This window comes from Ceratotherium simum, chromosome 5, assembly GCF_057802395.1.
Source record: "Ceratotherium simum simum isolate JZ-2026a chromosome 5, ASM5780239v1, whole genome shotgun sequence".
NCBI lineage: Eukaryota > Metazoa > Chordata > Mammalia > Perissodactyla > Rhinocerotidae > Ceratotherium > Ceratotherium simum.
Window position 1 is genome coordinate 54,197,953 of NC_141904.1, and position 24,618 is coordinate 54,222,570.

Below are 24,618 nucleotides of genomic sequence, written 5' to 3' on the forward strand. Positions count from 1 at the left end.
TCTGCCAATCTTGGAGTTACAATATCCGAATTTTCATCCCAATTTGCCATCCTCTTGCTGTGGGATATCAGGGGGTTCACTTACCTTCTCAGAGTCTTCTGATTCCTTATCTGTGCAATGGGTGTAATAATTTCTTGCCTACTTCACAGTTATGAGGATGAAATGAAATAAGCTTTGTGCTCTGTAAAGTACTGTATACATGTGAGTGATCTTTGTCATTATTATTGTTATGGCTGATTTTCCAGGAGTTTACCATTAATATTATCAGTGATGGGACTCTGCGATTGGCTGGCTCACTGAAACACGAGAAAGGGTACTGCAAGAATATTGGAGAGTGGGCAGGGTGCCAAAGTGGAGCCAAGTTACCAGAGGTTCCAAATATGAGTGTGCTACTGTATAAGACCCAGACACTAGGTCCTATCTTTAGCCCCAAGATAAGGGCCCCCTGTCCTCCTCAGCAATGCCTTCTGCAGTCTCTCTCATCTTTAGAGCTCACTGCCAGCTTCTCATTTCCTGTAGCACCGGCTATCCATACCACTTAGCTGATTAAATCATGGTAATCTATGATGTTTATCTTTTTAATTTCCATGTTCTTTCTCTTCTATAAATTATAAGTGTTTCAAAGTCTAGAACCATGTGTACGCATGTCTTTTATCCCATAGTGATAGCACATCACAGTGATTTACACCCGGTAGGCACCAGAAATGTGTGGTATTTATGCAAAGCTGGGCCATGTTTTTCTTTGTTGAAGACTGGAGAGAAGAGACTTCTGTGTGTGTTCTGTTATTCTTTAAAATTTTTTATTTTTAACATAGTCATAAATGAACATACATTAAAAAGTTAAATAGTGGTAAAAGGCTTATAAAAACAGTAGTCCCTGCCAAACACACATTCTAATCTGTTTCCCAGAAGTAACCACTTCTTAAATCTTTAAATGTTTTCCCTCTTTGGTATTGTCCTCTATATTTATAAATATTATATATATATGTATATATATACACTATCTCTTGGTTTATCAATTTTATACGTTATCTACTAACTTTAAAAATTGGTAGATGAAGATTTTTAGCTTTCTTTCACTCCCCTCTTCTCTTCCCTTAATCCAATATACTTATATCTCAAATTTTGGTTAACTCGATTGTCAGTGTTTCAGTTATCTATGGCTGCTGGACAAATTATCACAAAACATAGTGGCTTAAAACAACTACAATCGTTTTATTCTCTCCCACTGCTCCTATGGGTCAGGAATTGAGAAGGGCTTGACGGGCTGGTTCTGGCTCCTGGTGTCTCATGCAATTGCAATCAGGCAGTGGATGGAGGTAGAGCAGGAGCTGGGCAAAATGTCGTACAGTGGGAATCGTAAAGTATGTAACCTTTTCAGATTGGCTTCTGTCATTTAGTAATATGCATTTAAGCTTCCCCCATGCCTTTTAATGGCTTGATAGCTCATTTCTTCTTGGTGCCAAACAATATTCCGTTGTCTGGGTATACCAAAGTTTATTTATCCATTCACCTGCTGAAAGACATCTCGGTTGCTTCCAAGTTTTGGCAATTATAAATAAAGCTGCTATAAACATCCATGTGTAGGTTTTGTGTGGACATAAGTTTTCAACTCTTCTGGGTAAATGCCAAGGAGCATGATTGTTGGATCGTATGGTAAGAGTATGTTTAGTTTTGTAAGAAACCACCAAACTGTTTTCCAAAGTGGCCATTTTGCATTCCCACCAGCAATGAATGAGAACCTATTACTCCACATCCTTGCCAGCATTTGGTGTTGTCAGTGTTCTGGATTTTGGCCATTCTAATATGTGTGTAATGGTATCCTCATTGTTGTTTTAATTTGCATTTCCTTGATGGCATATGATGTGGAGCATGTTTTCATATATCTCTTGGCCATCTGTATATCTTCTTTGGTGAGGTGTCTGTTAAGGTCTTTGGCCCCTTTTTTAATCAAGTTGTTTGTTTTCTTATTGTTGAGTTTTAAGAGTTCTTTGTATATTTTGGATAACAGTCCTTTATCAAATGTATCTTTTGCAAATATTTTCTCCCAGTCTGTGGCTTGTCTTCTCATTCTCTTGACAGTTTCTTTTACAGAGCAGAAGTTTTTAATTTTAATGAAGTCCAGTTTATCAATTGTTTCTGTCATGGATTGTGCATTTTGTGTTGTATCTAAAAAGTCATTGTCGTGAGCAAGGTCATCTAAGTTTCCTTCTATGTTATCTTTTAGGAGTTTTATATTTTTGCATTTTACACTTAGGTCTATGATCCACTTTGAGCTAATTTTTGTAAAGCTCTGTGTTTAGATTCATTTTTTTACACGTGGATGTCCATTTGTTCTAGTACCATTTGTTGAGGAGACTATCTTTGCTCCATCGTATTGCCTTTGCTCCTTTGTTAAAGATTAGTTGACTATATTTATATGGGTCTATTTCTGGGCTCTCTATTCTGTTCCATTGATCTATTTGTAATTTTTTTCACCAATACCACACTTTATTGATTATTATAACTTTTTAGTAAGTCTCAAAGTCAGATAGTATCAGTCCTCTAACTTTGTTCTTCAATATTGTGTCAGCTGTTCTGGGTCTTTTGCTTCTCCATATAAACTTTAGAATCTGTTTGTTGATATTCACAAAATAACTTGCTGGGATTTTAATTAAGATTGCATTGAATCTATAGACGAAGTTGGGAAGAACTGACATCCTGACAATATTGAATCTCCCTATCATGAATATCAAATATCTCTCCATTTATTTAGTTCTTCTTTGATTTCTTTCATCAGAATTTTGTAGTTTTCCTCATATAGATCTTGTATATATTTTGCTGGACTTATAGCTAAGTATTTCATTTTTTTTGGTGCTAATGTAAATGGTGTTGTGTTTTCAATTTCAAATTACACTTATTCATTGCTGGTATATAAGCAAGTGATTGACTTTTGTATATTAACTTTGTATCCTGAAACCTTGCTATAATTGCTTATTAGCTCCAGGAGTTTTTTTTTTTTGTTGATTCTTTTGGATTTTCTACATAGATGATCCTGTCATCTGGGAACAAAATTTTATTTCTTCTTTCCTAATTTGTATACCTTTTATTTCCTTTTCTTGTCTTACTGCATTAGCTAGGACTTCCAGTACAATGTTGAAGAGAAGTGGTGAGAGGCGATATCCTTGCTTTATTCCTGATCTTAGTGGGAAAGCTTCTGGTTTTTCACCATTAAGTATGATGTTAGCTGTAGGTTTTTCGTAGACATTCTTTATCCAGTAGAGGAAATCTCTAGTTTATGGAGAGGTTTTTTTTTGTTATGAGTGGGTTTTGGATTTTATAAAATGTGGGTTTTTTTTGCATTTATTGATATTATCGTGTGATTTTTCTTCTTTAGCTTGTCAATGTGATAGATTACATTAATTGATTTTCAAATGTTGAAACAGCCTGGCCATGGAGTATAATTCTTTTTGTACATTGTTGGACTCAATTTGCTAATGTTTTGTTGAGGATTTTTGCATCTACATTCATAAGAGATATTTGTGTAGTTTTCTTTTCTTCTAATGTCTTTGTCTGGTTTTGGTATTAGTGTAATGCTATAAATTTCTATCTAAACACTGTTTTCACTTCATCCCACAAATTTTGTGTTTTCACTTTCATTTAGTTCAAAATATTTAAACTATTTTCTTGAGATTTCTTCTTTAACCCATGTGCTACTTAGAAGTGTGTTGTTTAATCTCCAAGTATTTTGGAATTTTCTATCTATCATTCTGTTATTGATTTCTAGTTTAGTTCCATTGTGGTCTGACAGAAGACATTGTATAATTTCTTTCCTTTTAAATTTATTGAGGTTTGTTTTACAGCCCAGAATATGGTCTATCTTGGTGAACGTTCCATGTGAGCGTGAGAAGAATGTCTGTTCTGATGTTGCTGGATGAAGTAGTCTATAGACGTCCATTATATCCAGTTGATTGATAGTGTTGTTGAGTCCAACTATGTCCTTACTGATTTTCTGCCTGCTGGAGCCTGCTGCCTGTCCATTTCTGAGAGAGAAGTGTTCAAGTCTCTGACTATAATAGTAAATTTATCTATTTATCCTTGCAGTTCTATCAGTTTTTGCCTTACGTACTTTGATGTTCTGCTGTTAGGCAGATACATTAAGGATTGTTTTATCTTCCTGGAGAATTGACCCCTTTGTCATTATATAACGCTCCTCTTTAACCCTGATGTCTTTCCTTGCTCTGAAGTCTGCTCTGTCTGGAATTAATCCAGCTTTTTTTGATTAGCGTTAGTGTGGTATATTTTTCTCCATCTATTCACTTTTTCTATTTTTTAATGAAGAAGACTCTTAAGTCCTAGAAGATGTGAAGGTTCTAGGACAGAGTAAGCCTGGTTCCCTAGATCAGCAAGTGGAGGAGAACCTCCTGCTAACCAGAACGTTTGCAGTCAACAGTTTGATGAGTGAGAAATAAACTTTTATTTTGTTAAGTTATTGACATTTTGAAGTTTATTTGCAGTTAGTATTACCTAAATAATAAATTTATCATTGCTAATATTGCCAATTTATCTATTCTCCTTGTTTTCTGTATTGATCAACCATGGCAGAGATTTGTCTATTTTATTAATATTTTTAAGAAACATCTTCTTTGTTTGATACTACTGTCTATCATTTCATTTTCTACTTCATTACTTTACTGCCTTCAATATTTTTTTCATTCTATTTGGGTTTAGTCTTTTGTTCTTTTACTAAATCCTTGAATTGCTTCTGTAGATCATAATTCTTAATATTTGTTATATTTTAACATATGCATTCAGGCCTATAAATCATCCTTTAAGTATTAATTTAGCTGCATTTCACAAGTAGTTCTAATTATTTGATAATATTTGTTATGGTTTTTTTAACTCATGAATTATTCACTTGTGTGTTTTATTATTTTTCTTTTTTTTTTTTTTTTTTATTGCAGTAACATTGGTTTATAACATTGCAAAAATTTCAGGTGTACATCATTGTACTTCCATTTCTGCATGGACTACATCATGTTCACCACCAAAATACTAATTACAACCCATCACCACACACATGTACCGAATTATCCCTTTCACCCTCCACCCTCCCCCCTTCCCCTCTGGTAACCACCAATCCAATCTCTGTCCCTATGTGTTTGTTTATTGTTGTTATTATCTACTACTTAATGAAGGAAATCATACGGTATTTGGCCTTCTCCCTCTGACTTATTTCACTTTGCATTATACCCTCAATGTCCATCCATGTTGTCACAAATGGCTGGATTTCGTCGTTTCTTATGGCTGAGTAGTATTCCATTGTGTATATATACCACAGCTTCTTTATCCATTCGTCCCTTGATGGGCACTTAGGTTGCTTCAAGTCTTGGCTATTGTGAATAAGGCTGCAATGAACACAGGGGTGCATGTACCTTTGCAAATTGGTGTTTTCAAGTTCTTTGGATAAATACCCAACAGTGGAATAGCTGGATCATATGGTAGTTCTATCGTTGATTTTTGAGGAATCTCCATACTGTTTTCCATAGTGGCTGCACCAGTTTGCACTCCCACCAGCAGTGTATGAGAGTTCCCTTCTCTCCACATCCTCTCCAACACATGTTGTTTCCTGTCTTGTTAATTATAGCCATTCTGACGGGCGTGAGGTGATATCTCATTGTAGTTTTGATTTGCATTTCCCTGATAGTTAGTGATTTTGAACATCTTTTTCATGTGTCTGTTGGCCATCTGTATATCTTCTTTGGAGAAATGTCTGTTCAGGTCTTTTGCCCATTTTTAATTGGGTTGGTAGTTTTTGTTGTTGAGATGCATGAGTTCTTTATATATTTTGGAGATTAAGCCCTTATCAGATGTATGGTTTGCAAATATCTTCTCCCAATTGTTAGGTTGTCTTTTCGTTTTGTTGATGGTTTCCTTTGCTGTGCAGAAGCTTTTTAGTTTGATGTAGTCCCATTTGTTTATTTTTTCTATTGTTTCTCTTGCCCGGTCAGATGTGGTGTTTGAAAAGATGTTGCTAAGACCGATGTCGAAGAGCGTACTGCCTATGTTTTCTTCTAGAACTTTCACAGTTTCAGGTCTTACATTCAAGTCTTTAATCCATTTGGAGTTAATTTTTGTGTATGGTGTAAGGTAAGGATCTACTTTCATTTTTGCATATGGCTATCCAGTTTTCCCAACACCATTTGTTGAAGAGACTTTCTTTTCCCCATTGTATGTTCTTGGCTCCTTTGTCAAAGATTAGCTGTCCATAGATGTGTGGGTTTATTTCTGGGCTTTCGATTCTGTTCCATTGATCTGTGTGTCTGTTTTTGTGCCAGTACCATGCTGTTTTGGTTACTATAGCTTTGTAGTATATTTTGATATCAGGAGTGTGATACCTCCAGCTTTGTTCTTTTTCTCAGGATTCCTTTAGCTATTCGGGTCTTTTGTTGTTCCATATGAATTTTAGGATTCTTTGTTCTATTTCTGTGAAAAATGTTGTTGGAACTTTGATAGGGATTGCATTGAATCTACAGATGGCTTTAGGAAGTATGGACATCTTAACTATGTTAATTCTTCCAATCCAAGAGCATGGAATATCTTTCCATTTCTTTGTGTCTTCTTCAATTTCTTTCAGAAATGTTTTATAGTTTTCTGTGTACAGATCTTTCACCTCTTTGGTTAAGTTTATTCCTAGGTATTTTATTCTTTTTGTTGCAATTGTAAATGGGATGGTATTCTTAATTTCTCTTTCTGCTACTTCGTTGTTAGTGTACAGAAATGCAACTGATTTTTGTATGTTGATTTTGTATCCTGCAACTTTACCATATTCGTTTATTACTTCTAAAAGTTTTCTGGTGGATTCTTTAGGGTTTTCTATATATAAAATCATGTCATCTGCAAATAGTGACAGTTTCACTTCTTCCTTTCCAATTTGGATCCCTTTTATTTCTTTCTCTTGCCTGATTGCTCTGGCTAGGACTTCCAATACTATGTTAAATACGAGTGGTGACAGTGGGCATCCTTGTCTGGTTCCTGTTCTTAGAGGGATAGCTTTCAGTTTTTCACCATTGAGGATGATATTAGCTGTGGGTTTCTCATATATGGTCTTTATTATGTTGAGGTACTTTCCTTCTATACTCATTTTATTCAGAGTTTTTATCATAAATGGATGCTGGATCTTGTCAAATGCTTTCTCTGCATCTATTGAGATGATCATGTGATTTTTGTTCTTCATTTTATTAATGTGGTGTATTACGTTGATTGATTTGCGAATGTTAAACCATCCCTGCATCCCTGGAATAAATCCCACTTGATCATGGTGTATAATCTTTTTAACGTATTGTTGTATGCGATTTGCTAGTATTTTGTTGAGGATTTTCGCATCGATGTTCATCAGTGATATTGGCCTGTAATTTTCTTTTTTTGTGTTGTCCTTGTCTAGTTTTGGTATCAGGGTAATGTCAGCTTTGTAGAATGAGTTAGGGAGCTTCCCCCCCTCCTCAATTTTCTGGAAGAGTTTGAGAAGGATAGGTATTAAGTCTTCTTTGAATGTTTGGTAGAATTCACCAGGGAAGCCGTCTGGTCCTGGACTTTGATTTTTCGGGAGGTTTTTGATTACTGTTTCGATCTCCTTACTGGTGATTGGTCTATTCAAATTCTCCACTTCTTCTTGATCCAGTTTTGGAAGGTTGTATGATTCTAAGAATTTATCCATTTCTTCCAGATTGTCGAATTGGTTGGCATATAGTTTTTCATAGTATTCTCTTATAATCTTTTGTATTTCTGAGGTGTCTGTTGTAACCTCTCCTCTTTCATTTCTGATTTTACTCATTTGTGCCTTCTCTCTTTTTTTTCTTGGTGAGTCTAGCTAAAGGTTTGTCTATTTTGTTGATCTTTTCAAAGAACCAGCTCTTGGTTTTATTAATTTTTTCTATTGTTTTTTTGGTCTCTATTTCATTTATTTCTGCTCTGATTTTTATTATTTCCCTTCTTCTACTGATTTTGGGCTTTGTTTGTTCTTCTTTTTCCAGTTCCTTTAGGTGCATTGTTAGATTGTTTATTTGAGATTTTTCTTGTTTGTTGAGATAGGCCTGTATCGCTATAAACTTCCCTCTTAGAACCGCTTTTGCTGTATCCCATAAATTCTGGCATGTCGTATTTTCATTTTCATTTGTCTCCAGGTATTCTTTGATTTCTTCTTTGATTTCTTCGTTAACCCAGTCGTTGTTCAGTAGCATTTTGTTTAATCTCCATGTATTTGTGGCTTTTCTGATTTTCTTCCTATAGTTGATTTCTAGTTTCATACCGTTGTGGTCAGAAAAGATGCTTGGTATTATTTCAATCTTCTTAAATTTATGGAGACTTGTTTTGTGGCCTAATATGTGATCAATCTTGGAGAATGTTCCATGTGCATTTGAAAAGAACGTGTATTCTTCGGTTTTTGGATGGAATGCTCTGTATATATCTACTAGGTCCATCTGTTCTAGTGTGTCGTTTAAGGCCAATGTTTCCTTATTGATCTTCTGTTTGGATGATCTATCTGTTGGTGTAAGTGGAGTGTTAAAGTCCCCTACTATTATTGTGTTACTGTCTATTTCTGTTTTTATGTCTGTTAATAATTGCTTTATATATTTAGGTGCACCTACATTGGGTGCGTAGATATTTACAAGTGTTATATCCTCTTGTTGGATTGTTCCCTTGATCATTATGTAATGCCCTTCTTTGTCTCTTTTTACAGTTTTTGTTTTAAAGTCTATTTTGTCTGATATGAGTACTGCTACCCCAGCTTTCTTTTCATTGCCATTTGCGTGGAGTATCTTTTTCCATCCCTTCACTTTCAGTTTGTGAGTGTCTTTAGGTCTGAAGTGTGTCTCTTGTATGCAGCATATATCTGGGTCTTGTTTTTTTATCCAGTCAGCCACCCTATGCCTTTTAATTGGGGCATTTAGTCCATTGACGTTTAAAGTAGCTATTGATAAGTATGTACTTACTGCCATTTTTTAACTTTTTTTTTTTTCCTCAGTGTTTAAGTAGTCCTTCTCTGTTCCTTACTTCTTCTATACAGAATTGATGGTCACTTTAGTTTGACCTCTGTCTGAAAGCTGTACTCTTTAACTCCCCTCCTCCCTCCTTTTATGTTTTTGATATCATATCTAACCTCTTTTTTGTGCATTTGTATCCATTACGTTCTAATCGTGGAAATAGATAATTTTTCCTATTTGTGGTCTTCTCTTTTCCCCTTAAATCAGTCCCTTTAACATTTCTTGTAACACTGGTTTCTTGGTGACAAACTCCTTTAATTTTTGCTTATCTGAGAAAATTTTGATCTCTCCTTCCATTTTGAACGATAACCTTGCCGGGTAGAGTATTCTTGGCTGTAAGTTTTTTCCTTTTAGCACTTTAAATATATCGTGCCATTCTCTTCTAGCCTGTAAGGTTTCTGCTGAGAAGTCAGCTGATAGCCTTATGGGGTTTCCTTTGTATGTAACTTGACATTCTCTTGCGGCTTTTAGGATTCTCTCTTTATCTTTAATTCTGGACATTTTGATTATGATGTGTCTTGGTGTGGGCCTCTTTGGGTTTATCTTGTTTGGGGCTCTCTGTGCCTCCTGTACCTGGATGTCTGTTTCCTTCCTTAGGTTAGGGAAGTTTTCATCTATTATTTCTTGAAATAGATTCTCTGCCCCTTGTCTCGCTCTTCTCCTTCCGGGACACCTATAACACGGATGTTAGTGCGCTTGATGTTGTCCCAGAGGTCCCTTAGACTGTCCTCACTCTTTTTAATTCTTTTCTCTTTTACCTGTTCACCTTGGGTAATTTCTTCTAGTCTTTCTTCCAGCTCACTGATCCGTTCTTCTGTATCCTCTACTCTGCTTTTGAGTCCCTCTAATGAGTTTTTCATTTCCAGTATTGTATTCTTCATTTCTGATTGGTTCTTTTTATATCTTCCATTTCTTTGTTGACATTCTCACTGAGTTCATCTATTCTTCTCCCCAGATCAGTGAGCATCCTTAACACTCTTAGTTTGAACTCTCTGTCAGGTAGGTTGCTCATTTCTGTTTCACTTAGTTCCTTTTCTGGGGTTTTGTCCTGTTCCCTTACTTGGAATGTATTCTTTTGCCTCCTCATTTTGCCTCTTTCCCTGTGCTTGTGTCTACGTATTAGGTAGGTCAGCTACGTCTCCTGCTCTTGGATAGGTGACCTTATGTAAGTGATGCCTTAGGAGGCTTCCAGTGTGCTTCCCTCAGTTCTCAATGTTCCAGGGTGGCCCCTATGTGGGCTACGTGTGTCCTTCTATTGTGGCCTGTTAGCTCTCCCTATAGGCGCCCAGGGAGGCTGAGTTATGCTCCTGGCCAGCTGTTGTAATGCTCAGCTGCTTGTAGTTGTTGTGGGCCCTTCAGTCTCTTTATCAGGTGTGGGGAGCCCCAGCACAGTTGGCTGTAAGTTCTAATACCACATTTGTGTTGCAGTATTTCTTTTAAGTGAGTAGGCCCCCAGTGTGGCAGGTTGTTAGGCTCAGGGCCTTAGAATTGCTGTAAACCTCTAGCCTATTAGGTCTCTTGTCAGCTCTCTGAGGATTGCAGCTGGGTGGGGCTGGCCTCAGGCACAGGAGCACCCAATTGTTTCAGGCTTTGGAAGGTGGGGCAAACCTCCTATGTGGGTCTTTGAGAAGCACAAGTCTTCTGCAGCTGACAAGCCCTGCCGCCCAGAGGTTCACACACACGGTCAACACAGTCCTGCCCCGTGTGAGCGCCCCGACCTCCCCAAGCGGACCCAGTCTCTCCACGGCGGAAGCCCCACACACTCCGCCACCACCCCACACTCTCCACCCGCTCCATGTGCACACCCTGCCCCGCTCAAGTCAGCTCAGTTGCCAGGCTGCAGAAAATCCAGTCACCAATATATGCAGGCCCACACGTTGCCTGAGGGCTTGTTGTTAGGTGGGGCCAGTCTCTAGGGTGGGCTGCCTGCCTTGGCTGAGCTGGATTAAATCGGTGCTCTAGCGGGTGGAGCAGACCCTGGGCTAGCAGGTCTCAGGGAAAACTCCAATGGCGTCTGTGTCAGCACGCTCACACCAGGCCACAACAGTGGCCGCCGCCAATGTCCCAGTCCCTGGAGAGGTCTCACCCCTCACCGAGATGCACTCAGGGCCTATTAGGTGAGTCTCTTGTCACCAAAGCAGTGTGCGCCTTTCTTTCTGGTGATTTTAGGATGCTTTCTGGAACGGGTGAGTTTGTGCGCGGGCCCTTTAAGAGCCAGTTTTAGTTTCTTTGTGAACCGGGTTTTCTGGGGGTGCTCCCCAATGCTTTAGTAGCAGGCAAGGTCAGATATTATGCCGCTGGTGTCGATTGTGCTGGGTCCACAAAATGCCCACAGCGGGGGCGCTCCCCGGCTCAGGGCCCCGCGCCTCCAGGGAGGCTGCGTACCTGTGGGCTGCTCCCGGCGGCCGTGACGCTGGCGGCTTGTGAAGGCGGCATTTTTCCTCTCCGGAAGGGAGTCTCTGCCTCTTCCACCCCAGTTAGGATTGTCCGTTGTTGCAGGAGTTCCTCTCATCCAGTTTTCAGTTCTGTCTCAGGGGTAATTTTTCCACGAGTAGTTGTAAATTGGCTGTGTCCACGGGAGGAGGTGAGTTCAGAGTCTGCCTACGCCGCCATCTTGACTCCGCCTCCTATTATTTTTCTAATGTATGAGCTTTGGGGGCCCAGTTTTGTCATTTGTAGTTGTACTATATTGTTTTATGAGAAAGTACACCCATTTACTTTTTTTGTGTGTGTGTGTGTGAGGAAGATCAGCCCTGAGCTAACATCCATGCCCATCCTCCTCTTTTTGCTGAGGAAGACCAGCCCTGAGCTAACATCTGTTGCCAATCCTCCTCCTTTTTTTCCCTTTTTCTCCCCAAAGCCCCAGTAGATAGTTGTATGTCATAGTTGCACATCCTTCTAGTTGTTGTATGTGGGACGCGGCCTCAGCACGGCTGGAAAGCGGTGCGTCAGTGCACGCCAGGGATCTGAACCCAGGCCGCCAGTAGCCGAGCGCAAGCACTTAACTGCTAAGGCACGGGGCCCAGCCCCCATTCACTTTTAACCTATATGTGTATTTATATATATATATATTTTGTGTGTGTGAGGAAGATCAGCCCTGAGCTAACATCCATGCTAATCCTCCTCTTTTTTTTTTTGCTGAGGAAGACCAGCTCTGAGCTAACATCTATTGCCAATCCTCCTCCTTTTTTCCCTTTTTCTCCCCAAAGCCCCAGGAGATAGTTGTACGTCATAGTTGCACATCCTGCTAGTTGCTGTATGTGGGACACGGCCTTGGCATGGCCGGAGAAGCGGTGCTTTGGTGTGCGCCAGGGATCCGAACCTGGGCTACCAGTAGTGGAGCGCACGCACTTAAGCCATGGGGCCGCCCCCCCACCCTTTTGTTTTTTTTGGTGAGGAAGATTGGCCCTGAGCTAACATCTGCCAATCCTCTTTTTGCTGAGGAAGACTGGCACTGGGCTAACATCCATGCCCATCTTCCTCCACTTTATATGGGATGCCACCACAGCATGGCGTGACAGGCGGGGCATCAGTGCGTGCCCGGGATCTGAACTGGCGAACCCCTGGCCGCTGCAGCCGAGTGTGCGCACTTAACCACTTGTGCCACCGGGCCAGCCCCAATGTGTGTATTTATATTTAAAGTGGGTTTCTTATAGAAACATATAGTTTGCTCTTGTTTTTGATCCATTCTGGAAATTTCTATCTTTTAATTGGTGCATTTAGACTATTGACATTTAAAATGATTATTGATATAGTTAGCTTAATATCTATCATATTTGTTACAGCTTTCTATTTGTTTCCCTTGTTCTTTGTTGTTATTTTTGTCTTCTATAATTTTTCTGCCTTTTGTGGTTTTAATTGAGCATTTTATATGATTCTATTTTCTCTCTTTTCCTGGTATATCAGTTATACTTTTCTTTAAGCTTCTTTTGTGGTTGTCCTAGAGTTTGCAATATACATTTACAACTCATCTAAGTCCACTTTCAAATAACACTACACTCTTTCACTGATCGTATATGTACCTTATAATAACAAAATAATCCTAGTTCCTCCCTTCCATCTCTCTGTCATTGCTCTCATTCATTTCACTTATATATAAGCATACATAATCATATAAATATACATAAGCATACATAATCAAATACACTGTTGCTATTATATTTTGAACAAATTTTTATCTGTTAGATCAATTTAGAATAAGAAAAATAAAAGTTTTTATCTTACCTTCACTTATTCCTTCTTTATGCTCTTCTTTTCTTTATGTAGATCTGAGTTCCTGACCTATATCATTTTCCTTCTCTCTAAAGCATTTCTTTTAACATTTCTTGCAAGGCAGGTCTACTGGCAACAAATTCCCTCAATTTTTGCTTGAGAAATTCTTTATTTCTCCTTCACTTTTTTTGTGTGTGTGTGTGTGAGGAGATCAGCCACGTGCTAACATCTGACAATCCTCCTCTTTTTGATGCCGAGGAAGACTGGCCCTGGGCTAACATCCGTGCCCATCTTCCTCCACTTTATATGGGACGCCGCCACAGCATGGCTTGCCAAGCAGTGCGTCGGTGCACGCCCGGGATCTGAACCGGCGAACCCCAGGCCCCTGCAGTGGATCACACGCACTTAACCGCTTGCACCACCAGGCCGGCCCCTCTCCTTCACTTTTGAAGGATAATTTCACAGAGTACAGATTCTAGGTTGGTGGTGTTTTTTCTCTGAACACTTTAAATATTTCACTCCACTCTTTTCTTGCTTGCAGCTTTCTCAGGATAAGTCATATGTAACTCTTATCTTTGCTCCTCTATAGGTAAGGTGTTCACTCTGGGTTCTTTCAGGATTTTTTTCTTTAGCTTTGATTTTTTATTTTTTTGTAGTTGGAATATGATATGCCTAGGTATAGTTTTTTTGGTGTTTATTCTGCTTGTTGTTCTCTGAGCTTCCTGGATCTGTGGTTTGGTGTCAGACAGTAATTTGACATTATTGTTTTAAATATTTCTTCTGTTCCTTCCTGTCTTTTCCTTCTAGTGTTCCCATTACACGTATATTACACATTTTGTAGATGTCCCACAGTTCTTGGATACTCTGCTCTCTGATTTTTATATATTGTTTTCTCTTTTCTTTTCAGTTTTGGCAGTTTCTCAGGCTCAGAAAGTTTTTCCTTAGCTGTATCCACTCTACTAAGAAGCCCATCAAGAAAGGCATTCTTCATTTCTGTTACAGCGTTTTTTTCTCTAGCATTTATTTTTTTTCTTAGAATTTACCTTTCACTGCTTACATTGCCCATCTGTTCTTGCATGCTGTCTACTTTATCTATTAGAGCTCTTCGCATATTAATCCCAGTTGTTTTAAATTCCCAGTCTGATAATTCCAATATCCCTGCCATACCTAAATCTAGTTCTGATGCTTGCTCTATCTCTTCAAATAGCACTTTTTGCCTTTTAGTATGCCTTGTAATTTTTTCTTGATAGCTGGACGTGATATACTACATAAAAGGAACTTCTTTAAATAGGACTTTAGTAATGTGGTGGTAAGATGTGGGGAGCGGGGAAGCATTTTATAATCTTATCATTAGGTCTGAACCTTTTAGTTAGCCTGTGCCTCTGGACTGTGAACTTCACATGTGCTTCTCAGTCCCCACCCCCTTAGGTGGAACAGGATGGCTAGAGTGGGCTGAAGTTGGGTGTTTCCCATCTCCTGTGTGATAGGCTAGTGGGAGCTGGACTGGGGTATTTTCCTTCCCCCAGTAGGTTAGGTTTTGATAAAACCCTAGTAGGTTAGGCTCTGGTAAAATAGTTTCTCCTGAGGGCAGGCCTTATTAAGAACAGAATGCACTGGCCTATTTCAAAATGATTCCTGTTCTCCTTACCCTGCCAGAAGCACCAGGGGAATTTTCTCTGATATTCGCTGGAGGACCTGGTAGAGCTCCTGGAGGTAAAGCTCACAAAAGTGTGGGGCTCCCCTGATGACTAGTTCCCCCTGGAGTTTTTATCTCTCAGGCTCGTCCACACTGAGCCTCGAGCAATCTGTCAATATAGTTCAATTTTTCCTACCCCGGCACTGGTTCCCAAGGAGGTTTCTGTTTGTGGATTTCTGCTCTGGTAAGTTGTTATTCTCTGTGTCTGCGTGTCTGACTCTACAATTTTGGGGCCAGCAGTTTGCCCTGTGACCTCACTTCTCTTATGGATCTAAGAGGAGTTTTTGATGTTTCAGTTTGTTCAGCTTCTTGCTTCTTGTTAGGACAGAGCAGTGACTTCTAAGCTTCTTACATGCTGGACCTCAAACTGGAAGTTTCATAAGACTTTTTGTGGACGTATTTTCTCTTGAGTAAGTATCCAGATTGGAATTGCTGGATAAAAGAGTAGGTATATGTTTACCTTTATAAGAAACTGCCAGAGCTTTTCCAGAGTGATTGTACTATTTTACATTCCTACTAGTATTGTATGAAAGTTCTTGTTAATCGAGAGCCTTGCCAACATTGGGTGTTGATAGTCATTTTCACCATTGTTGAGTGGTAGGCATTCTTCATTCTAGACACAACCCCTTTGTCAGCTATGTTTTGCCAATATTTTTTCCCAATCTGTGGCTTGCCTATTAATTTTCTCAATGGTGTTTTTTGATGAGCAAAAATTTTTAATTTGATGAAGCCTAATCTGTCATTTTTTTTCTTTTTATGGATATTGCTTTCTGTGCCCTAAGAAATCTCTGCCTACCTCCAGTTTGCAGAGATATAATCCTATGTTGATTTCTAAAATTTTTACAGTTTTAACTTTTTATATTTTGGTCCATGATCCGTGTTGAATCATTTTTTGTATAGTGTGAGGTAGGGAGTTAAGGTTCTTTTTTATCCTACATGGATATCCAGTTGTTCCAGCACCATTTGTTGAAAAGACTTTCCCTTTCCGGTTAAATTGCTTTGGCAAATGTGTCAAAAGTCAATTGACTGTATAAGTGTGAATCTGTTTCTGGACTTTCTTTCCTCTTTCCATTGATCTATTTATCTATTCCTATGCCAATATGTTATTGTCTTGATTACTCTAGTTTTATGATAGGTCTTGACGTCAGGTAGAGTAAGTCCTCCAAATTTACATTTTTAAAAAAAACCTATTTTTGTTTGACTATTCTAAGTCCTTTGCACTTTTATGTACAGTCATGTGTTGCTTAACAATGTTTCTGTCAATGACAGACCACATATATGATGGTGGTCCCATAAGATTAGTATCATATAGCCTAGATGTGTAGTAGGTATACCATCTAGGTTTGTATAAGTACACTCAATGATATTTGCACAACAATGAAATCACCTTAGGACGTATTTCTCAGAAGGTATCCCTATTGTTAAGCGACGCACAACTGTAAATTTTTGAATCAGTTTGTCAATTTCAAAATAAATAAATAAATAAATAACCTACCAGGATTATGATTGTACTGCATTGAATAGAGGGATCAATTCAGGGAGAATTGACACCTTAATTCAATTCCTCTCAGCAATGTTTTGTAGTCTCTTATAGACAACATATAGTTCAATCATGCTTTCTTATCTAATCTGAAAAATCTATTCCTTTTAATTGTAGTATGTAGTCAGTCTACATTTAAAGTAATTATTGATATGGTTGGTTTAGGTCTCTCATTTTTATTAGTTTTCTATTTATCTTATATAGTTTTTGTTCCTCAGTTCCTTCTTTCTTGGGGGTTGATTTAATATGTTTTAGCATTCCATTTTAATTATTCTTAGCTATATGTCTTTGCATATTTTTAGTAGTTGCTCTAAGGATTACAATACACGCTTTTAATTTATCCCAGTCAGCTTAGAATTAATATTGCACTACTTCACATAAAATATAGGAAACTTGCAAGAGTACAGTCCAAATATCTCCCTTTTCTTTTTGCTATTATTTTCATATATTTTCCATCTTCATGCATTCTAAACCCTACAAGATAGTTTTATAATGTAAGCTTTAAATAGTTATATACCTTTAAAAAAATTATGAGAAGAAAAGAAAAAGTATAATATTCTACATTTACCTACATATTTACCATTTCTGGTATATGGTAATCTAGTGTTTATCTAGTGTCTGAGGAACTTCTCAGCCTAAAGAACTTCACTTTGCATTTCTTGCAGCGAGGTTGCAATTCTCTAAGTTTTCATTTATCTGTAAGCTATTTAATTTTACCTTCTTTTTTGAAGGGTATAGAAATCTGAGCTGAATGATTTTTTTTTCTTTTAACACTTTAAAGACACTCTTCCATTGTCTCCTATACTTAATTTTTCTTATCAGAAGTCATCTGTCATTTGTTTTGTTGTTCTTCAGTCTAGGTGTAATATGTTGTTTCTCTTTGGTAGCTTTTGAGATTTTATTTTTTGTTCTCAAAAATTTGATCATAATGTGCCTAGGCATGGTTTTTCTTTGTTTTTATCCTGCTTGCATTTTTCTGAGCTTCTTGGATATTTTTCTCCAAATTTGGGCAACTTTCAGCCATTATTTCTTCAAACTTTATTTTTGCTTCATTCTTTTTCTCTAATTTCTGTTTGCCAGTTATATTAAACTGTTTCATATTGAACCATAAGTCCCTGAGTTTCTTCCATTTTTCTTTAGTCTTTTATCTCTCTGTACTTTGGATTGGATAAATTTCTACCAACCAATCTTAAAGTTCATGGGGCCTTTCTTTCTTCTGCCATCTCCAACTTTTTCTTTTTTTTTTTTTTTTAAGATTTTATTTATTTATTTTTTCCCCCCAAAGCCCCAGTAGATAGCTGTATGCCATAGCTGCACATCCTTATAGTTGCTGTATGTGGGACTCGGCCTCAGGATAGACAGAGAAGTGGTGCCTCGGTGCGCGCCCGGGATCCGAACCTGGGCCACCAGCATCGGAGCGCGCTCACTTAACCACCAAGCCACGGGACCGGCCCTCCAACTTTTTCTTAAGCCCATCTAGTGAATTTTAAAATTTCTGTTATTACAAGTTTTAGTTCTAGACTTTTCTTTTTGTGTGTGTGTGTGAGGAAGATTGGCCCTGAGCTAACATCCGATGCTAGTCCTCCTCTTATTGCTGAGGAAGATTGGCCCTGGGCTAACATCCGTGCCCATCTTCCTCTACTTTATATGGGATGCTGCCACAGCATGGCTTGACAAGCGGTGTGTCGGTGCGTGCCCGGGATTCAAACCTGCGAACCCTGGGCCACCAAAGCAGAGCATGCACACTTAACCGCTATGCCACCAGGCTGGCCCAAGACTTTTCATTTTTTATAGTTTCAATTTCTTTGCTGAGAGTCAGCTTCATTTCATTCATTATGCCTATGTTTTTATTTAAGTCATTAAATATAATGAAAAGTCTTGTTTACTAATTGTAACATCTGTGTCACCTTGGGATTGGTTTCTATTAATTCCTTTTTATCCCCTTGACTATGCATCACATATTTCTGTTCTTTGTATTTAATAACTTTTAATTGTATACAGGACATTGTGAACAATGAGTTTTAGAGACTCTGGAATCAGGTATTTTCGTCCAAAAAGTGTTGATTTTTGTCCTTGAAATGACTTAACTTAGCTGGACTCAGACTCCAAACTCTGTCTCCTCTGAGCTGGGCTACAGCTAAAATCTCCACTAAGTTCTTCCAGCTAGTAGCTGCTGTTTTTGTTGGGTCTGCTGGAGTCTCCCTCATGAAATAGTAATACAGTGGTCAACAAAGGATTTGGGTAGAGTTTATAATCAGATTGTTGGGATCATATCCTCTTTGGAGCCCTCCTTTCAGGGATTTGCCTTATAATCTTCTAACCTCTCTGAACTCTGTCATCTAACACCTCAAGACAGAAAGGCTATAAATTTGCCAAGCCACACTGCAAAGATAAGGAGTGCCCTCAGGAAAAAGCCGCAAACATCAAATCTCACCCAGTGCAGTTCCCATCTTTCAAGGGTTAACTTCTCTCCAGTTTCTGCCTCCTTTTGGTTACTGTCCAATATTTTCATAGTTTAAAAAAAAATTTGTCCTGATTTTATAATTATTATCTGTAGGTGGGACACTTTGATCAAGCTGCTCTACTATTATCAGACTGGACTCTCAACCACAGCTTTTTACAGTACGTGGTGCCCCAATTCCCGTGACTATCTGTTCTTTTTGGGAGGGGAGGGTGTGTTGATTGGTTTGCTTTCTGTTGGAATCTCTCTCGGGAAGTACTAAATTTTACCTTCTTCTGCTCTGCTAAGTCATTTACCTTTCTTCATGTGCTTTCTCTCTTCATGTATTGTGCTTCAGGGTTACAAATATCTTTAAGTTCCATCAAAGTTGGATTTTTTTCCTTGTTATTTTTAGAGTAATTTCCAGGAGGAAAATGGGGGTGGAAATATCTTTACTCTGTCCTCTTGAAACCTGAAGTCTCTTGAGTTATTCTTAAGTGTGTTGGGATTGTAAATTCTTCTTGGATTAAGACAGTGTCTCTTTTGTATTCTCTCAACACCATGAATTTATAGGAGCTACATTAACAAAATGCATGTTGAAATCCAGTTGCTTTGGGCATACAAAGCTCTCTGAAAAGTGTCAATGTTTCTGGCTGGTTTGGCTTAGTTGCTGTCTAAGAAACAAACGTCAATATTCCAGTCTTCTCTGAGCCACTGCTCCTGGTGGCCACTTAGCCAGTTTTCTTACAGGGCTATAGCTGCTTTCTATGCTTTCTCAGAGGTGTGTAGATCATACTGAGAGAAAGGTGAAAATCTTTTCACAGGCAAGGCTGAAAGGATGAATGCTGTCCTCGGTTTCAGGAAAATTACCATCCCCCAAGCTTTTAAAAATGGTGTGTGTGGGGGGTGGCAGTCTTAAAGATCAGCATTAGGAAAATACGTTTATTCTCAAGGTTTTCTCCTAAGATCTTTCTGAGAAAAATAACGTGAAAGAATCACTTTGCATATCCAGTGGCAGATCTGATCTGCCAGAACCCTATTCATCTTGAAGTTGAATGTAGCAATCTGGGTTCATTGCCGCACTATATACTATCTATCTCAGAGCGGCATCCATGGGTTTCCCTTAGTGACTAGCTTTCTCCTGGACCAATAAACTCCTCTGTGCCTAGAAACAGCAAAGCACATAGACATCCTCGTGTGCCCTGGAAATGTCTGTGTTTGTGTAAAGTCTCTGTAAATCCAAGGATGAAGGGTGTATGTGGGAACCTCCATTTTTAATTAGCCTTTAGGGCACAGCCTGCTCTCCATGTGCTGTCACAACAAAGGGATCTTTATTTCTTTGGGGAGTGGTATTAAGATGCAGGAATTGGAACTGTATACTTGTCGTGTTTGAAACAGCTTTTATCTACTGTTTCATCAGTGATCTTTGACAACTGATCTCTAGTTCTGGCTTAGCCGTGTACTAGTTGTATAACCTTGGACAAACTCATGTCCCAGCTTAATTAATCTAGTTTACTCCTTTATAAACTGGGAGTGATAATATTTTCCCTGACCACCTACCTCAGAGACTTAGTGAGGCCTAAAGGGTAGCATGGAAATGGATGTGTTATTAAAAATATAAAATAAATTATTGATATTACAGCTTAGAGAAGTTTTTCTCATGAGGAAGGGTAAATTAAAAGGGAAGTCTTGGTTGCCTCCTGAGAGAGTCAAATTCTTGAGGTAAAAACAGAACACAGGAGTTTGCAAAAGGCTCTACTGCCAGTGCCACATTTCCTCCCCTTGCCTCAGCCCTCCCTGCCCAGACCACCTATGCCGCTCGACCTTGTCAGAGGGCCGACAATCAGCTCCCTGCTGCCTTCTCGTCTTTTAAAATCCAATTAAACATCTCTGGCCACAGCGTGACAATTGTCTGGGCTCCACACAGTGGAACTCCACCTGAGGTGTCATTAGGAAGCCAAAAGAGAAAAGAAAAGTTCCTTTACCCTGGAAAGAGCATGCCCACAGTTCCTGAAAGGGTGGAACCTTTGTGAGGTCTGGACCCATGTTCTGATTGAGCAGTTGCCTCACTCAATTCCACACTTCAAGAGGTGATGGAGCAGATTTAACCATGTCCATGTGGGCTCCTGTGCCTAGAAGTGATCTGGTGGTTTAGGAATTAGCAGTGGCATAAGGTATGTGTGAGAAACAGAAGTTTGAGTGGAACGTTCCAGCTGGGAGGGATGCTGGAAGGTTAGGATGGGGCTAGATTATAGGGGACCTTGAAGCCCGACCGTCAGGAGTCTTACACTGGACTGTAGGGGCTGACTGCTTATGGAAGGCAGGAGGATTCTGCTATGGGTAGGATGTCCTACCTTGCAGATTGCCATCTTCTAACATTGTACATTACACATGTTTCCTGAGGCTTATCTAGCCCAGCCGGTCACAGTGCATTGGCACACTGTTTACTTAAAATAGTAGTGGCTCCCCTTAAATACTTAGGAAGATGCTATATCTGGAAGAATCAAAAGCTTCTTGTTCTGAAATGAATGCTATTTGGTTACTGGATCAAGAAAACAAAACAAAACTAGGAATCTGGACCCTGGTCCTGAATCTGCTGCTAACAAACTGGGCATGTGAGTGAGCTAGCCTCTTCTCAGGGCTTCAGCTTCCTTATCAGTAAAATGAGGAGAGAGACAGCTAGATCAGTGATCTTTAAAGTTCCCCTTAACTTGAATGTTCAGAGGAATAGTTTCAGCTGACATGTCTGCATTTCGTTTATCACCATTTGTCTTACATGTCCACAGGACCATTCTGTTGGACCAAGTTTCTGAGGATGTTTTAAAGATAAAATAAGTGACTTTAAAAAAAAAATCACTGATCTAATTTAGCCTTTACTAGGTAGACTTTCACCATTTGGGGCAATTTTCAGAAAGGGAAAATGACTTGCCAGCAGTTACAATGTGTCAACAATGGTGCCCAGTTTCCACATCTCTCTCCATCCAGTTTTCTTCGTGCTGTCAACTGCAGAGATTGTTATATGATGGAATGATCACCACACTTTCTATAGCTGTGGGAGATGAGAGGAAAAAAGGATTAATAAACCACAGGGTGGTTGGGGAAGACTAAATGGCAGAAAAGGGCCTAGGCTGGAAACTGACAGAGAGGTAAGATTGAACTAGGCAGAGAGAAGGGAGTCAGGCTTTCCGAGTGAACCAGGATGGTGAGGCAGGGCTGGTGTGTAGGCAGGGGTGGGGAGCGGGCCTTCTGAGAGCAGGAAGCAGTGGGAAATGAGGAAGCACCTTGCAACCCCCAAGGCCCCCATGTAACATAATAAAGGCTTTTGTTATATATAAATTAGAATGGTAGGCTTGGAAGGAATTTTAGAAAACTTGAGGCCAAACTCCTATGCAAAAACAAGTGTCCTGACCTCAATGATAGTGCAAAGAATGTCTTTCCAGCTTGGCCTCAGCAACCGTCTGCCTAGAGTCAGGGAAGCACCATGCCCTTGGCCATGCTGCAGAGTTATCAGAATGGTCCTGTGGACATGTAAGACAAATGGTGATAACTCTGTGGAGTTCGTCACCAGAAGGGCCTGGCCTGTGTGAAGTTCCCCTGCCAACTCTGTGACTCAGCTACACACTTCCACGGTGATATTTTCAGAGTGCAATTGTGTATAGCAGAGTCTCTTTTCCACGGCTGACGGCGTTGCCCATCTGTGGAATCATTAAGCTCTGTGCTCTAAAAGCAGGGAGGAGGTACACAGTGGGAGCAAATTGGGAACCTGCTCGAATGATGGGAGCCTGGGATTCACGCTCTGCACTAGGGCTCCGTAGCCCTAGCATCCCTCTCTTTAAGAGAGTGTGGGAGTTGAGCAGTAATGCATGGATCATCTCAGCAGTAGGGTGCAAACCAGATTGAAAATACACACTGAGATAAAAGAAGTAGGCTTGGAGTCGGAGAACCAGGGTTCAAATCTAAGGAAGCTCTGCTACTTACTGGCAGTAGCTTTGCACGAGTTTCCTCCTCAGTAAAATGAGGAATTTTCTCTTCCTCATAGGGCTGTAGTGAGCAAATGAAATATTGCGTGTGAGAGTGCTTTGTAAACTATAAGGTACAATATAAATACAATACAGTACTTTTTTAAAAAAGGACACCAGGATGTCAAATGTACAGACAGGTGAGGAAGAGGAGGACCAAATGAAATTGGAAGATTCATTTCCATGATTATTAGGGAGATTTTCTATCTTTCCTAGTGCACCAAATAGTAAGAATCTGCTCATTTGGTTCTATCTCTGCTGTGGTCTACTCATTGTTCCTCCTTCAGCCTGAGACTCCCCAGGTCAATCCTTAAGGTTTTTATGCACCTACGATGTACACCTGGTTCTGTGTGCGCACCTGACCTTTGGCAAAATTGTGAAGGAAGCGAAGTGGCCTATAGTGACCCTAGATACTCCCTTTAGGGTATACTTCCTAAAGTAGGTGTGGGCATCCCACTTCCTGAGAACAAGGTGCTCATGTTCTCTTCCTTCCATCTCCCCTACCTGAGAAGTCAAGGGCTCACTGTGCTATTTCCAGAGATATTGGTGTTTCAGGTGGAGGACTAAAGCTTTAAGCCGTGATGATAGAATTTCTGGCATCAGTGAGCTGGGTGAAAACATGTAGAATTTGATCTTTCTGGTATCCTTGAAACTGTAGTACACAGTTTTCCATCAAGTTGTTGCGCTGGCCTTGTGGTAAAATATTTTCCAGCCCTCGAAGATGTCATAAATTGTCTGATCCACATTATAAGTGCTCTGAGATTCCATGAAATGGATCCAATTGCATTACTTTGTTGGGATTTGGTGAGAATCAGGAGGAGAACAGAAGAGAAGAAGCAATTGTGCTCTTCACACAAGAAGTACTATTGGAATACAAGGGCATCAACTCTTTACACTGGCAGGATCTATTCAGAACCATAGAAAACTATAACCAGAAGAAAAGCAATTCTTGTGTCTAGTGCAGTCTTCAAACTTTAGTGTGTATCAGAGTCACTTGGAGGACTTGTTGAAACACAGATGCTGGGCCCCACCTCCAGAGTCTCAGAGTCAGTAGGTCTGGGGTGAGTTGGAGAATTTGCATTTCTAACAAGTTCTCAGGTGATGCTGATGCTATTGTTGTGGGAAGTACACTTTGGAAATTGTAGGTCTCGAGCTTTATAATTTATAAAATACTTTCGCATACCAATCTCCTATGATCCTCTTATACTTTATGACCTCGTGGGGTAGCTACTTCACAGGTGAAGAAACAAGCTCAGAAAAAGGTGGTTGCTGAAGTTCTCCTGGCCGGTGCCAAGCAGAGCTGGGATTCCGAGCCTCTCACTCTTACTGCTTTTCTTAGTTCTCAAGTGTACAATTGCCCCGTTCTAGGAGGTCAGCTAAGTGTGGCCAGAACGAGAACCTCAGTCTTCTGACTCCTGTAGGATTCTTTTTATTCACTTTGCCTTTAGTTGTCTACAGTGAGCTATAGTAATTGGGGCATTTTGGAGATTTATGAAGAAATATTTGGAGGAGAAAGTAAAGGGACTGAAGAGAAGAAACTTCTAAGAAGGAAAGCTTCTGGGTGATAAAAGGAACCCAGTTAAGCAGGACCTGGGAAAGGAAGCCAAGGAGAGGCCTGCTGAAGGGAAGGGAAGGGGGAGCAAGCTGTGGGTAGAAAGTTAAGAATCCTGAAGACCTTTTATACCACT

At 39.6% G+C, this 24,618-nt stretch overlaps 1 protein-coding gene across 1 annotated transcript in view; it reads left to right on the forward strand.

Moving 5' to 3' along the window:
- The first annotated feature begins 11,007 nt into the window (after positions 1–11,007).
- The window catches only part of CACNA1D (calcium voltage-gated channel subunit alpha1 D), a 340,557-nt gene continuing 326,946 nt past the window's right edge, over positions 11,008–24,618 (forward strand). Inside the window, exon 1 of the mRNA XM_087431185.1 lies at positions 11,008–11,140. Within this exon, the coding sequence (XP_087287311.1) occupies positions 11,083–11,140 (58 nt within the window). The 5' untranslated portion in view covers positions 11,008–11,082. The remainder of the gene's footprint in view (positions 11,141–24,618) is intronic.